This window comes from Juglans microcarpa x Juglans regia, chromosome 5D, assembly GCF_004785595.1.
Source record: "Juglans microcarpa x Juglans regia isolate MS1-56 chromosome 5D, Jm3101_v1.0, whole genome shotgun sequence".
NCBI lineage: Eukaryota > Viridiplantae > Streptophyta > Magnoliopsida > Fagales > Juglandaceae > Juglans > Juglans microcarpa x Juglans regia.
The window spans coordinates 27,927,062-27,943,576 of NC_054602.1; the positions used below are offsets into that span (position 1 = coordinate 27,927,062).

Sequence of the window (16,515 nt, forward strand, 5' to 3'; positions counted from 1 at the left end):
AAGATGTTTTCTTGAGAGCTCTCTTTCTAGAGGTTGAAGAAGCAGCTGAAGAAGAAGTCTGACCAAAAATCCCTCCAAGCATTCAAAAGAAAAAATCCTGGTCCAAAAAGTTTTTGAAATCGCAAGCACCCTGTCCCTTTTATCTGACCCTATTCTTGCGTCATCTCAGTAATCTGCTTGGCGTATCTGACCCTCTCTCTATTTTATACTTTCTCCTTATACCTTCCTGTCTCCTAACATTCTCATCCTTGTCCCCTTTCTCTATCTTCTTTTATCTTCTAGTGGTGATCCTCTAATAGGTTAGACCTTGAAAACTATTTTGGACTTGGTATATTTTATCCTCTCACACATAATATACTTTTCCAATTAGCACTTTTTATTAAAAGTAATGTTAGGCACATATCTTAAGTGTCTAAATCTCGCGCAAGTCTTTTATAAAAAAAATAAGATTTAGTTAAAAAAATATTTTTATATTTTTTTTTATGATGGGATTCACTTTTTTTTTAAAAAATATTTGCACAAAATTTATATATTTATAACTTTATTACTCTTTTATTAAATATATAAAACAATAATAAGTAAAATCCTTTGTAAGGGGACTCCCCCTGTTTTCAGTAACAGTGTATGGCTTTGGGTGGACATGTTTTGTCGGTCGTTGCATGTTTGTCTTTTTGTTTTATTCCCTGGCAGAGGCAGTTGTGAAAGTGCAGCTTATTCCACAACAGAACAGACACCTCAATTTTGACACTGCATTTGTATGCTGGACACTGAATGACGCGGCACGCTATTCTACTGATTAAGACCTGGACCCATGATTAACGACTTTCCATTTCAATCCCTCCCTTTCCACTCTCCACGATTCGATCCTCACTCCCTCTACTCTCTTTCCATAAATTTTCCTTCGGAAAGCTCAATCGCACATTATCCTTTTAGGGTTTCGAAGAATTTTTCATTTTGACATATGTGCGGTGAAGGATCTCTTTGTAAACGATTGTAATGAACATGAGCCGGCCATCGGTTCATCCTGTGGAGGCTCCACCCCTGACCGCTCATAATGCGCCGAGGGGGAGGATGAAGGACATTCAAGGTATGCCTGGAACCCCTGGCGGTCTTGCTTTACGTCTCTGTCAGTTCGTTTTTGCTCTTGTCTCTCTCTCCGTCATAACCACCACCTCTGATTTCTCCTCGGCCACCGCGTTTTGGTATGCCATGCTGGTTCTTATTCCTTGTTTTGCAATTCTATGCTCTGTTTTTTCTTTGCGCATGGCCTTTTTTTGAAACGAAACACTACTGTGTATTCGTTTGGTTTATTGCGAATATTTTACTTTCTGAGATCGCTGGATGGAATCATATTGTTTGTGTAAATTCCATAATATGATTACACTGTTAAGTGCAAAGAGTTTCACTAAGTTTTAAAATGGGACTGGTAGAAAATGCAGATCATACCTCTTGATACGAACACATATGGTGAATACTGATACTAGAGGTGCGATCCACTACTTGGCTTGTGCCTTCTGATGAATAAGTATACTGTTCATCCCTTGATGTAATAAATGCACATGAGACCTGAAATTGTTCTGACTAAACATCAGTTACCACATAAGATTATATTTTAGAAGAACAAGAAACATGGGCTTTATGATCAGCATGTTTTTTTTTTTTTTTTTTTTTTAATTTTTTATTAATAACCGAAATAGGGCTCATATTGGATTGATGGGAAGGTGGATTGATGCCTGGAGGGATGCTTAAGACCCCTCCTCATTACAAGTTTCCAAGCTTACACTTGGGAAAATGTTTGGGCCCCAATATTTTTGCAGGAACAGAGCATATACTTTGTTTCTTGATCGAGATTGACCCAATCAAGATACTGACTTTCTATTTGAGAAATTAAAATTTTCCTTTAGTCTTCAGGTATTTTTATAATCCATATTTACATCGGACATAGATATTTTTACATGTGTAGTCCAGTTTGGAGTGTAATCCAGTTTGGTGATTAGTGTGTTAGAGTATTGGTATATGGAGTTTGTTAGGCACTTCAAGGTGGAAGCAAAATCTTTGTTTTCTCGTGGGAGGGGGGTATCATTGAACGTAGCAGAAGATTGGTCACGTCTATTGTAGTAAGCAGGGCTTTGGCTACATGGGTGGTCCAGATGGTGGAGGAAGGCTTAGCCTCTTGTCGACGGGATTCTTTCTTTAGGCAAAAGAGGATGGGAAACGGAGTCCTTGCCATTCAAAGGCACGTAAATGCTAGGGGGTGCTTCTTGCACTTGGCAGAACTTGGGTTTGAGAAGAAAAGGGGATCGGTGATGGTCCCTGAAGGCTTGAAGGGCAGTGGTTGGGAGGATTTTGCTTACCATTTGGGCAAACTTGCTGGCCACCATTCGAGAAGGGAGACAGCTAGGGACCTAGAGGAAGAGAGTCTTCCACCCTCTAACTGTGCATCATATGTAGCAACATTGTGTTTGCCGGCAAGGAGTGATTCTGTACAGTGGGTGAAAGGCTAGGTAGCGTAGGAAATCTTTTTAGCAGAGCTGACAAGGGTGATATGGGAGCCTCTGTTGCAGGTCCTATGTTGGGCGACGTAGAAGGAGTGTTGTGGGAGGTCAAAGGCCATCTGTCAGGTCTTTCAGAAGAAATTTCTCCTCTTATGAGGAAAGTCGATTGGGGCTTAAGTGTGGTAATGGGCCAGGGAGTTGGGGCTTGGAAAGGGACTGGGAAGCACAAAGAGGCTGCTGGCCTTCCTCACTGGGTTGGGCCCGTAAATGGGAAGCCCACGAGGCCCATCAACTCTGTCTGGGGGCTGAAGTCCTCCACTCAGGCTTGAGACTCCACCTCAGGCTCGTGTAGCCTAAGCCCGTCGGCACCCTCGCCGGCGACCTTGCTGGTACCACAAAAAATGTCGCCGGACCTCGTTGACCCTACCGGCACTAACACCGTTGACCCTACTTGCACTGACAGTGTGCGACTTAAGGGTATGTCGTCGATGGCATCCACAGGGCTGGGTCTAAATGACGCCGCCGTCTGTTCTCAGGACATCGAAGGCTTAACATCGTCTCAGAGAGGGCCGATTTGCCCTGTCGCACCCTTGGGTTGCAGCCGTAACCTTTTCTCCGCTCGGGAGGGAGATTCCTTGAATCTGGTGGTTGAAGCCCTCGTTGGCCAAAACTCTTTTGTAGCCCCTGAGTTATCATAGAGTGTTTTGTTGGAGATGGTAGAAGAGCAGGTGTCGGATCAGGTTATTTCTTCGGGTGTTGAGATGGTAGAAGAGCCCCATGTCTTCGAAAATGCTGGCGTGTTGGTTCTGTTCACTGCTAATAGGGGTGGGGAGGATGAACCAAATCCACTTTACTCCTTTCATCCCACTGTGTCAGATTGGGTTGTCCAGAGAAGAATGGACATTAAGAATATGGTAGGAATTTCTTACGGGGATTTCGAAGCTGAATTTATGGCCCTACTTACAGCTGTAGAGGCTGTGAATACCCAATCCAAGTCCGATCAATCCTTGGCTTCGGCCAAAAAAAGGGAAAGAGAACTCAAAAAGCTAGTTTGGGCATTGAAAGAGGATGAAGGTGAGAAGAGCTCTACTTGGGAGCGTAGTAAGGGGAGGGGCAAAATGGTTGTCCCATGAAGCCAAAAATAATATCATGGAATGTGAGGGGGCTGCATGATCCTAATAAGCGACTCCAAGTTAGAAATTTACTTCACCAATGGAAAGGGGACATCATATGCTTACAAGAGACTAAGTTGGAAGTTATTACAAGACAAGTAGTTCACAACTTATGGAGAGGTCAACATATTGGGTGGTCTTACCTACCATCAAAAGGAGCTTCCGGGGGAGTCCTAATTATGTTTGACACAAGAGGGGTGGAAAGGGTGGAGGAGTGTGTGGGTGATTTCTCGGTTGCATGCTCTTTTGTTAATCTAGAAGACGACTTCAAATGGGCTTTTGCTGGTGTGTACGACCCAAATATTGATTCAAAGAGAAGATTTTTATGGGAAGAACTGACAGGAGTCATTAGTTGGTGGGAGCTACCAAGTTGCATTGGGGGGGGGGGATTTTAATACTTCTCGCTTTCCAAGTGAAAGGTCGGGAGCTCTTCACATCACTCCAGCTATGAGAGATTTTTCTAATTTTGTTTCAGAACAGGAGCTCATGGACATTTCTCTATTAGGAGGCACGTTTACCTGGTCCAACAACCGAGATTGTCCATCCTGGTCGAGGATCGATAGATTTTTGCTAACCCCTAATTGGGAGTCTCACTTCCCAAATGTAGCTCAAAGAAGGTTACTCCGCTTATGCTCTGATTACTTCCCCATCATTTTAGATTGTGGAGGCATCCAAGGGGGTAGAAAGTATTTTAAATTTGAGCATATGTGGCTTAAAACTGACGGTTTTGTAGACAGGGTCAGACAATGGTGGATTTCCTAAACTTTTCACGGCTCTCCAAGCTTCATTTTGGCAAAAAAGTTGAAAGCGCTGAAACAGGACTTGAGGCAGTGGAATGAACAAGTTTTTGGCAATGTGTTTCAGCGGAAGCATTCTCTTATGGAGGAACTTCAGGGTCTGGAAGGTGAGGAGGAGGTCAGAACCCTTTATGAACTTGATAAAATTCGTAAGAGCTAGGTAGTTGCTAATCTTGAAAGGGTTACTTTCATGGAGGAGATTTTATGGAGACAGAAATCTATGGTACTCTGGCTTAAGGAGGGGGACAAATGCACAAAATTCTTCCATAGGATAGCTAACTCTCACAGGAGGAACAATGCTATTGATACATTGATGGTAGATGGGGCAGCTTCTTCGGATCAGATGGTTATCAGAAACCACATTGAACAATACTATCAACAACTCTTATCTGAAGAGCATAATTGGAGACCGAGAATGGATGGTTTGTCTTTCTCCACATTAGACCAGCAGAGTGCAGGGTGGTTAGAAAGGCCATTTACAGAAGAGGAAGTGGACAATGTTATCAAAGGTATGGCAAGTGATAAGGCTCCGGGTCCGGATGGGTTTACTTTGGGTTTCTTTCAAACTTGTTGGGCGGTGGTCAAGGAAGATATTATGCAAGTCTTTCATGAATTTCATTCTAATGCTAGTTTTGAAAAGAGTCTCAATGTCACATTTTTAGCCCTCATTCCTAAAAAGGTGGGGTCTAGGGATGTGAGAGACTATCGTCCCATTAGTCTTGTGAATGGGATGTACAAGATTCTATCCAAAGTTTTAGTAAATAGACTAAGCTCAGTGGTGGAAAAACTAATCTCGAAGCTGCAAAATGCGTTCATCAAAGGTAGACAAATTCTAGACTCCGTACTTATCGCAAATGAAGTCTTGAATAGTCAATTGAAGTCTAGAGAACCTGGGCTACTTTGTAAGTTAGACATGAAAAAAACATATGATCATGTTAATTGGAAGTTCCTTCTTTACTTACTTCGAAGATGTGGTTTTGGGGGAAAATGACAAAAATGGATGGAATTTTGTATCTCTTCAGCTTGGTTCTCTATCTTGGTAAATGGTTCACCGGTGGGTTTTTTCAACTCCTCTCGTGGCCTGAGACAGGGAGATCTGCTTTCTCCTCTACTTTTCTTATTTTTCATGGAAGCTCTCAGCAAGATGATTAAGGGCCTGATGGATGGTGGGTTACTCCATGGTTTTTCGGTTGGGAATGGCGATCTCAACATTTCCCACTTGTTATTTGCTGATGACACGCTTATTTTTTATTGTGCTCACCTTGGTCAAGTCCAAGACTTGAGGGCGCTACTCCTCTGTTTTGCTGTTGTGTCAGGTTTGAGCATTAACCTCGCAAAGTCGGAATTAGTGCCAGTGGGGCTACCCCCGGTGTGGATATGTTAGCTACTACCTTAGGATGCAAGATATCTTCGCTTCCTATAAAGTATCTTGGCTTACCATTGGGTGCCTCGTTTAAATCTGAAAGGATTTGGAATGATGTAGTTGAAAGGGTGGAGCGCAAATTGGCTACTTGGAAGAGGCAATACTTGTCGAAAGGTGGTAGGTTGACTTTGATTAAAAGCACTCTTTCTAACTTACCCACCTATTTTTGTCTTTGTTTCCACTTCCCACAAAAGTGGCTAACTGCATCGAGAGCCTACAAAGGGATTTTTTATGGAGCGGATTGAGAGAAGGTTTCAAATTCCACCTGGTTAATTGGTCAACTGTTTGTACCCCAATTTCTAGGGAGGGTTGGGGATTCGCCACTTGATGAAATTCAATCAAGCTCTTTTGGGTAAGTGGTTGTGGAGGTATCAAAATGAAAGGGAGGCACTATGGAAGTTTGTTATAGACTCTTAGTTTGGGGAAGCTTGGGGAGGATGGTGCTCGAATAAGGTACGTGGCACTTATGGAGTGGGTTTGTGGAAAAACATAAGGAGCCTTTGGGGACCTTTCGAGGACATGAACATTTTGTTGTAGGCGATGGTTCGCGTGTCCCTTTTTGGTTTGATATATGGTGTGGTAACCATTGTCTACAAGATACCTTCTCTGCCATTTTTGCGCTTGCCAGAGTAAAGGAGGCAACGGCTGTCGATCTTCTGACCTTTTCAAATGGCACCCCTCAATGGAATATTGACTTCATTAGGGCAGCCCATGATTGGGAGTTGGAGTCTATTATGGAGTTCTTTGCGGCACTATATTCTGCAAGTGTTCCAGGGGGCTCCGGAGACAAGATGCTTTGGAATCATTCTAAGAAAGGTATTTTCTCAGTTAGTTCTTTTTACCAAAAGCTCACGAACTCCGGAATGTTTATGTTCCCGTGGAAGGGCATATGGAAGACAAAAGCCCCTTCAAAAACAGCTTTCTTTGTCTGGACAACATCTTTGAACAAGATTCTCACCACAGATAATTTGAGGAAACGACAGGTTATTGTCCTAGATTGGTGTTGTATGCATGGGGAGTCAGTTGATCATCTGCTTTTACACTGTGAGGTAGCCAAGGTGCTATGGGATGATTTTTTCTCAAGAGTCGGATTGTCTTGAGTTATGCCTCGTAGATTGTTGGATTTCCTTGCAAGCTGGAGAGGACCACACGGAGATTCTCAGGTAGCAACAATGTGGAAATTGGTACCAATATGCATGTGTTGGTGTATTTGGAGGGAGAGAAATGCTAGATGTTTTGATGATCAAGAGAGAACAATGGATGAGCTTAAAGTTTTTTTTTTTTTTTTTAAGTCTTGGTTCCATGGGCGGGGGCTATAGTTTGTAATGGACTTACTGTCCATTGTCTTCTTCTTTCTATTGTAACCTCTAGTTAGGCTTTTTTCATGTATACTTCCTGTGTACCTGGGCTTTGCCTATTTCTATAAATACAATATCTTTGATTACCTATAAAAAAAAAAAAAAAAAAAAAAGATATTTTTACATTTTCATATGTGGTGGATGATGTTTCGGGAATTGAGTCGAGTATAAAAACTGCTAGGAGGTTCTTAATGTTTTGGATTTTTCTTAATGCTTTTAGTACCAGAAATTACCTTATACATTTTTGTTCAATATGATTAAAGCATTCAGAGACTTTGAAAAATGGAATATTGAGTGCTTTGTTTATTGAGGTAGGTTGGCCTCAATGTCTTGAACGTTGCAAAATTCTTTTTTCCACATTCTTCATGTGCAAATCCAAATCAAACTCTTTCTCTTGTCAAAACAGTAAAAGGCTGCATATTTTTCTAATTATTCCCTCTGATGTAACTTAAAATCCAGCAACCAGAATGTTTCAACCACCAAAGTTCAGGCTTTTCAAACCCTAAGTCAATAAAGAAAAAAAAGGCAAGATAGCAACTTTTCCTTTCCTAAAAACCACCTCAGGCACACGGACACAGATTACCTTAACGTGTTCCTTTGAATTTGCTATTATAGCAAAATACTAAGACAAACCTCTGCTGAAATTTACTTCCGAGTCCATGATGATGCCTAATGCAGACTTGTATTCCAAGTTTAAGGCTTTTCCTCAAGATTATGAAGCAATCAAGATGAATTTGCTACTGTTTGGTTATTCATTGTAGTTTATACCTTGAACAAATAATTCATTCTTTTAACTCTCTTTGAAGAGTAGATAAGTTAGAATAACATGAGTTTTTAATTTGTTATCTGCATCAGCTACCTTGTTGTTGCTGTTAGCTTGCAAAGTTTGTGGAGCTTGTCACTAGCAATTGTTGATATATATGCCATTCTGGTGAGACGAAGTTTGCGGAACTGTAGAATTATTATTTGCTTCACCATTGGGGATGGGGTAAGAAAACTCTTTATGTTCGAGCCTTGCTGAGGCGTGTTTTGGAATATATTGCTGCTTAAACTCTAGGAAAGTGGCTGGCTAAGAGTTTGTTCCTTGTCATTAACCTTTCAATGAACTGATAATGAATTTGTACTGACCTTTGAGCCTAAATAAGTGTTTCTTATAGCCGGAAGTTGATACAGTGCCGTACAACTGTACTTCTTGTGGAGGTTGCTTTCATAAATTGATTTATTGTGTGTTTTTTTTTTTTTTTTTTGACAGCCAATTGTTGTTGTAATCAATGGATACTGAAGTTTTACTTCATTTCTAGTAATGATGGTCAGGTTGTTTATTATAATGATGTGTGATTGCCATAATATCCATGGTTTGGAAACTAAAAATAGATTCATTTGTCTCATTACTAGTCGAGTCCATCTCCAGTTTACGAAATGGTTTTTTTATATGGTGCAGATCACATCTACTCTAACATTTGCTGCTGCATGTGCATCTGCTGGCATAACAGTCCTAATTGGCAATGATCTTAATAAATGTAGCTTGAACCACTGCACAAGATTTGAGACTGCTACGGCCATGGCTTTTATCAGCTGGTTTTCAGTGTCACCCTCTTTTCTCTTGAACTTTTGGTCATTGGCTTCCCGGTAAGATTTTAATGGAAAAATCCATAATCAGGAAACTTGTCTCTGCCTTCATTGCTATGTTTTTAGTTGTTTTTTGAACCTGTAACACACCATATATACCAAATATGGAGATCTGATTTCTCCTACTTTGTATATAGGCTAGTTTTGCTATGCATTTTTGTAAGCATTTCATATATACATTGCATTTACCTCTTTGCAAGCTACATTTGTGTTCACACCACCAGTGTTCTTTTTTATAAAAATAATTTTTAATTGAACTATGCATATTTAAATTTCACTGAAAGTGAAAACCAACGAGCATCATCAACCCAACCGCAGTTTGCATGAGCCATTCCAAAGTAGCATTAGGAGTTTGTGCTGTCATTTGAATGGCCCTTTTAAGATAACCTTTTATATAAAGGTTGAGAATGCCAATCATTTGATCAGTTAAATATAGTTTTTTAAAACAACCGTTGGGAAATAGTTAGGATTTTATGCAAAACCTGTAAAAGAAGACAAATCAGCAACATCCAACCATTCACTTTTGCTTCATATGATGTCTAATCATGTGTTCAGGAATCACATGTTTTTCAGTCTTCTCTTTAACCCTTTGAGACGGTTGAAGTAAGCGTTTCACCCAACAAAAATAATCGGAAAAATAGAATCAACCCATCAAAAATAAAAACAAATAACATAGATGTCCATGACAAACACAAGAAGAGACCAAGGATCATTATTATTCACAAATTATTTATTACTGTTTACACTACTATTCACAGATCATATAAGATATATCTAAATGGAGCCAGTCAAAGCTAAGGGCATGTTTGGTTTCCCTTTTTTTTTTTTAATTCAAAATCAATCCCAATATCTTGTAATGTCGAAAAATCATATATTATGACAACCATTCATCCAATCATTATTCAAATTTAAAACTGAAAATAATTTTTATAAAATTAAAAAAAAAAACTACTCTTAAAAAAGAGAGCTGACACAACCACAATACATTTATAACCAATTTGTAACTTTATAATAAAATATTTTGAGTTATTCTATTTTCAAGTTAGTATATATAATAAACTATGAACATTATTTACATAGTAAAATTTGTTTTGTGAGATTCAAATTTAATATTTTCCTACCAAATTAAATTATGTCATGTAAGTATTTTATTAAGTGTGTTATCACACCACCTTATAAATAGAAATTTTCAAATATTTTTTAGATTTAAACACATCAAATTAAAGCAAAAGTCCAAAATGATTTTAAAAATATTATTGCTTAATCATAAGGTTGTATAAGAGTTGTTAATGAGTTGTTTCTTTATCATTTCTACTGGATTATTATATTCAAACCACTTTCAACCCAATCATTCATTTTTAAAAATCTTAATACAAAACATATTTAAAAACGAAATATTATTTAAGATTTTCTCTCCCCTTTCACAAATCTCATAAAAAACACATCTAAAAAAGTTCTCAAACATCATCAAAATTTTCCCAAAGTTGTGAAATAAAATATGCCCTTGGTCTCAAGATTTGGTTTCGTTGATGAATATGGTACCCTTTGTAGGCACTCACCCTCAAACCGAAGTTGAGGCTCTAACCTTCACCTTTATATCAAAGGAGAATAAGAATTAAAAAAAAAAAAAAGTGCCTCGTGGATTTCCTTTCTTTTCTCTTCAGATAGGTTCCTGAGATCTAAGCTAAAAAGTATAGAATATGGACGAAAGGATGCTGACAATCGATGGAAAGATTAGTAACGTACACTACGGGTGGCAATTTGTGTCTTGGAGTCATATTGGTGTTGTACGAAGTTATGAATATTCGACTTATAAGTCAACTTAAATACGACCTATTAAATTAAACATGTTAAATTTTTAAATCCTAACTCGACTCATTTAAATAATTGGTTGTATCATGTTATCTATTTTGACTAGTTAACAATTAATTATAAATATGTTAACACGATACAATTTATTCGACTTGATTAACATAATTTCACATAAAAGTTAAAATATATATTTATTAATAGCCATAATATCTTAAAAAATATAAGACAACCTACTAACAAAAAATATCAATATTTTTAAATTTTAACATATAATAAAATCAATATTACAAATCATACAATAACAAATATGAGCATAAGTCTATAATTTCAATCTCAATAATTGAAACATAAGTATACTAAGAAATACCAATATTACAACTTAACAATAATAAAATTGTAATTTTGAAATAAAATCTAAACGGGTTAAAGTGGTTTAATTTCAGACTAAACGGGTTGACTTGTTATTGACCTATTTATAAATCGTGTCTTAACGTTTTGACCCAAACCTATTAACATCAAATCCAAACTCGTTAATTTCATGTCGTGTTGAGTCCACCGTTCATGTCACATATTGTCACCCTTATTCTAGACCTCCAGTATTCTAATCTACCATGTTATTCTCCTACATGATTGAAACGGTAAAATTAAAAAATCGATGGAAATTTTCGTAAGAAGCAACAACTGACTGAGTTTTGGATATTTTTCCTTATATTTGGCAACAGTTTTACTCGAGTTTTGCTACGTACAAGTAAGTTTGCATACCAATCTGCGTATTAATATTGTTGTCTTCATATTCTAAATTTAAATTAACACTGTTTTCAATAAAATCTACTTTATAATCAATCATATTGAATGAGTGCACGTATTAGTGCGTAAAATCGCTTACAACTAGATTTTTCCTTTTACTCTCTTCTTATTGGCTCTCATACTCAGTTTTTGGGCTGTTAAAAAGTATCCTCTTTCCCGGAACGCTTTGACGGGAGTTCCTCGTCACGAGGATAATGTTTAAAAGTTTAAACCCGTCATGGAGAAGATATGGCGGCCAAGATAACGGTCTTTTTATCTTCTTTCGGTGGCCTTTGCAGAGGGCAGTTGGTAAAAGTCTAAAGTAACGGTCATATCCGATTTCTTTAAAGCAAACCATCTCTCTTCTCATGCCATTGACATGCCCTTTCGGACATTGACAACCTATATAAACATGTCCAGCTTCACTTAAATCGTCAACAATCTGTCCAAAATATAGAACAGGGAGGTCAGAGAGTGCTGTGTGTGTCGTTTTGACAATGTCCAACCAAGTTGAAGATGAGACAAGGCTCTATCAGTGTGCAAAGAAGTATGAAAAGATTGTGAAACAGGTACTACATTAGAAATTACATGCAACCAGAACTACACAAGGCAAAAAGGCTTTTTCTTTCTTGCAGATTATAATTGTAAGTTGGTTAAGGTTTGTCTGTTTTTTGTTTTTCAGTTCGACGAGCTCGTCGAGATAATGAATACTAGGAACCACCAGCCGAAGCAACAAAGGGTATACTCCAAGGATCTCTTAACCACCCAATATCTATATCACATGCAATCTTTTTAAAAAAATGCAGTATGAAACTCTCACATTAATTAGTTTTAAAATGGGTTACAATGTAATTGTAAGAATACCATCATTCAGAGAAAAGTACACACATAATATTTGTGCGTGAAAGAAATGAAAGAAAAAGTACTTCAAATTGTACCAAGGACAAGTTGTGAATTCTAATTTACTATGGTAACATCTAAACATGGTAGATGAGAAAGTATAATGTTCATGCCCCCAACAAGATGTAGTGCATACTAATACCTGATATTTCATCCTTTCATCGTTTGTCATATCAGCAAGAATTTGCTATTTTGTTTTTGTAGGGTTCAAGAGGGAACAGTTCTACTGTTGCAGCAAGCCAACCTGAAGAAAACGAGGTTTTTGTGCAGACAATAACAAAATTTCTTCATGAACTAAAAACTACCGATCCCGAATGCTCAACAAGTACCTGAGATTGAGAGCTCTCAAGGACTAAAAGCTATTATACAAGCTAGGAGAACTGTTTTTCAAGTAATAATTATAATTATGTGAGAGAAAGACTAATGCCCCCAGGACTTACATAATAGTTGTATTCTGAAAGTGCATAACTTTGAAAATGGTCACCTATTTTTCTAAGTGACCCCAATGGTATTCTGATGCATATATATCCTTAAAACGGGCCTTTCCTCACCATGTTTTTCAGACCAAACACAAACTTTATGGCTAGGTCCATCACAATGTTTACTAATGCTTACTTGAGGATGGTTATTCAGCTGCTAGATATAGATGCACATGCTACTCTATTTTCTACTCTTAAGATTGTCTATCACAATACCTTAAAGACAGGAAATATTTCTTTTTACCATATCCAGTAGCCTAGAAGAGATAGCAGGATCTTTTGGAGGTGATCATTAGCACTCCTCTATGGAAGAGAGCTGCCAATTTACCAGGCGACCATAGCATGGATTAAAGCAATAATGCATTCATAAGCCACGTGAGATGTACAAATTCAATCTTTTGCTACCTAAGAAATCCTGGCCCAAACTTAAAGAAGATCTGTCAAACAAGAGATTTCCTCGTAAAAGAAATGAAAAGCAATGTACATTGGTGAGAATAGAGAAAGTTTTAGACCAATCCAATCTTCCTCCAGCAGTAAGGAAGGAAAAACTATGAGCAGAGTCGCCATTCTATGAACATATATTGGTTGGAAAAACAGGTATTACTAAGCATTCTATATGATAGCTCAGAAGAAACCATGAATCTCATCGAAAAAAACATATTTCTCATGGCTGAATAACTAACAAGAAGCTGAAAACTCTCACTCTGAAAATTTTCCTGATGAAGTACTTCTTCCCTCACATACGTGCTAATGAACCATAAAGGTAAAACTCGGTATGAAGAGATCTCTTCAACCTAACATGAAATTTATGGTGATCAATGAATCTTATGTAAGTTGCACTTCAAAGTTGCATCCTCAAGCTCATGTTTCAAGGCTTCCACTCTTTCAAGCAATGCCATATTTTCCTGTTAAGTACGAAACTTGTAAGTAAAAAAAAAAAAAAAAAAAAAAGCTAAAGCAGAATTGAACTTTTAATTTATCCTACTACATGGACTCTGGTCTTCCGTGATTAATGACAAAAAAAACATATTAAAAAGAAGATTTGATGTACACGTTTCCTACTGTCCTTTTCAAAGTCTACTTATGACACAGTTGACGGGTAAATAATAAAAGTTCAATTTAGCTACAGCACTGTATTTGATATAAATGTCCAACAGTATAAGCAATTCTCAGCATATTTTATTACTGAACTGTGTTCCTGTAATGCAAGAAGGGAATGCCTCAAAAATTTCAAGTAAGACAATGAGAGAAAGGAAGAAAGGATTCTATGAAAAATCATGGCCATATATGAAGCAAAGAGTCACCTTTTGTAGCATTGCCACTTTCTGGCTAATGCTAACAGCATCTCCAGCCTTATTCTCAAAAGACTCCTTTAACTGTCAATGAGATATACCGATCAAAAAAAAAAACTGTCAATGAGATACATACTTGTTCAATCCAAAGGTAGAGTGCTCAAATTAAACCTCTGACAGACTTGAAGGACAGGAATCAAATAGGTAAAGGAAGAAGTTTCATATATCTAAACATGTATATGGCACTTAAACCAGCAACTTCCAATTAGATTGCTAAACTGATGTCAATTATTCCAGTTGCTGTACATGGATACATATAAATAATAGTTAATAAGTATCCAGTCTACAACATCTATTTGCATTATTTATATAGCAATGCCTTACTTCTTAACGGGCCATTTTCTGAGATACCATGTTGAGATGAAATCCACACAATGAGCCCATAGCCCAACTTTGAGGTAGTACACAACCAACAGAATTCACCAGAAAGAGTAAACGATATACTTAAACAGATCATCGGGTACAAATTCATTGCCTACAGGTCTCTAGTTGATGCCCTTCCAAAATTTGGCACAACCACGAGGCCAAAATAGAAGTGAAAATATCATTTCTTATCCGTTTTTTATGGCGTTGACAAAAGAAACTTTCTGTTTCCCAAAATGTTTTGTTCAAAGCAAGATTGAAGCTCGATTTCATACTCCATATTTGCTCAGGCATTTGCAGAACTCTTGATCAAGCAAGGCCACCGTGTCACGGTTAAAGTTCATATTAACTTAGACTTGCAAGAGCAAAAATATCAGCCCAACAGTACAGCTTTTCCATACTTGCTTTAGGAACCTTTAGTATATGAACGTTACAAGGCTAACATGTTCGGAATAGAAATGGTTCTCACCCAAAAATACTAAAAAAAACTCAAGGCAGAACGTAGTAGTTAATACAACAATTCACATGACATAAAAGGAATTAAGACATTCAATGTCAGCAGTGATGGAAAGGTTTTGAAGGAGATTATACAAGTAAATGATAGCAGCACCATCATCATATCTACATTTTCTTCCCCAAATCCCTTTAACTGAGTTAATTTCCATAGAAGTAAATACAATATCGACCGCCAATACATCCCAACAAGTCAAAAGGTTCAAAGCACAATACTAATGGAAAATGCCAACGGAATTAGAAAAACAGAAGAACGAAAAGAAAAGAAAAGAAACCCACAAGAGCAGGGATTACTTGAAAAAGAAGCTGATGTGTACCTCTTGAAGTTCATTGACACACTCGGTAACCTTCTCTACTTGTTCATCATATTTAAGCCTCCACTCAGCAGATTCATCCATCGCTTCCCTGTTAGCAAGATCGAACTGTCTCCTACAAGATTTGAGCAATACAGACAGAAACTTCGAAAGACCTAAAAATGTTGAAAGATTTCTAGAGAGAGAGCGACAGAGAGAAAGGAAGCAAACCTCAATAGGTCAGTATCATCAGAGGAAATGGAATAATCGATGGTCCAAATCCTCAAGTAGACCGCTATTCCCAAAAACATTGCCACAGCCAAACCCACCAATGCTCTCATCCTCCCTTCTCCCCCCATACCTCTCTCTCTCATCTCTCGCTCTCTCTCAAGGCTCTGCCTTAAATTAGTTGGGCTCGATGCATCGGACAGGCGCCAACCGCATCTTGCTTCGGGTTTGGATCATGCAGTTACTTGAGGCGGTACTTACAAAATCGTTCGCTCACAAAAAGAATTAAAAATAAATTAAAAATGTATAATTTATTTTAGCCCAAATTCGCGTCGGTAGATATTTGTCGTCTCGATAAGTAAACGAATTTTCACTTCTTGGTCCAAATGGTCGGAACTACGAGCTTATTTGGATGTTGAGATAGGTAAAATCATTTCATTTTATCTGATTTTAATTAATAATTTTATATTATTTATAAATCATCTTAATTAATCTCATCTTATCTCACTATACAAATGAGATAGGACGTAAATCTATAACAATACTCTTTTAAAGTTTTTTTAGTATTCTTTTAAATGATTTATTTTTCTCAAGTTTAAGGGCTTCGAGTATCTCAATCCGGCTAGGCCATTGAGTTCAGTAATTTGATTTTGTCCTAATTAAAATTAAAAGCCTACTTAAAAATTAACTTATAAATTAATTTAACTTGATATGATATGTCAAAATATATCATCTAGACATAATATGTTACCTAAAGTCTCTTCTTGTTTAAAAGGAAAAAAAAAAAAAACAAGTACAGGAGTCAGAGTTGGTTGTAATAGAGTTTCGAATTCTAGCTGCTACTTTTTTAAATTGAGACTTTGAAATTTCTAACTCTACTACGAGTGAAGTCGAAGTATGTTATGGATCTGCTAT

At 37.5% G+C, this 16,515-nt stretch overlaps 2 protein-coding genes across 2 annotated transcripts; one reads left to right on the forward strand and one right to left on the reverse strand.

The window, feature by feature from the left end:
* The first annotated feature begins 698 nt into the window (after window positions 1-698).
* Window positions 699-9,077, forward strand: LOC121266472 (CASP-like protein 5A1). The gene is made up of 3 exons (XM_041170306.1): window positions 699-1,202; window positions 8,101-8,233; window positions 8,687-9,077. The coding sequence occupies exons 1-3, from the start codon at window positions 997-999 to the stop codon at window positions 8,876-8,878; spliced, it is 531 nt and encodes a 176-aa protein (XP_041026240.1). The 5' UTR covers window positions 699-996; the 3' UTR covers window positions 8,879-9,077.
* Window positions 9,078-13,436: 4,359 nt separating this feature from the next.
* LOC121266565 lies at window positions 13,437-15,865 on the reverse strand. Its single transcript, XM_041170433.1, has 4 exons — window positions 15,604-15,865; window positions 15,397-15,508; window positions 14,156-14,227; window positions 13,437-13,756 (listed from the first exon to the last, which is right to left on the reverse strand). The coding sequence occupies exons 1-4, from the start codon at window positions 15,744-15,746 to the stop codon at window positions 13,667-13,669; spliced, it is 417 nt and encodes a 138-aa protein (XP_041026367.1). The 5' UTR covers window positions 15,747-15,865; the 3' UTR covers window positions 13,437-13,666.
* Window positions 15,866-16,515: the final 650 nt, after the last annotated feature.

Bases quoted from the DNA above. Each gene is read 5' to 3' on its own strand.
- LOC121266565 (XM_041170433.1), bottom strand. From the start codon at position 15,746: ATGAGAGAGAGAGGTATGGGGGGAGAAGGGAGGATGAGAGCATTGGTG. The intron at 15,509-15,603 runs GTTTGCTTCCTT...CAAATCTTGTAG, and splicing joins GATGATACTGACCTATTGAG to GAGACAGTTCGATCTTGCTA. The intron at 14,228-15,396 runs GTACACATCAGC...TCTCATTGACAG, and splicing joins GTGTCAATGAACTTCAAGAG to TTAAAGGAGTCTTTTGAGAA.
- LOC121266472 (XM_041170306.1), top strand. From the start codon at position 997: ATGAACATGAGCCGGCCATCGGTTCATCCTGTGGAGGCTCCACCCCTG. The intron at 1,203-8,100 runs GTATGCCATGCT...TATCTGCATCAG, and splicing joins TCCTCGGCCACCGCGTTTTG to CTACCTTGTTGTTGCTGTTA. The intron at 8,234-8,686 runs GTAAGAAAACTC...TATATGGTGCAG, and splicing joins GCTTCACCATTGGGGATGGG to ATCACATCTACTCTAACATT.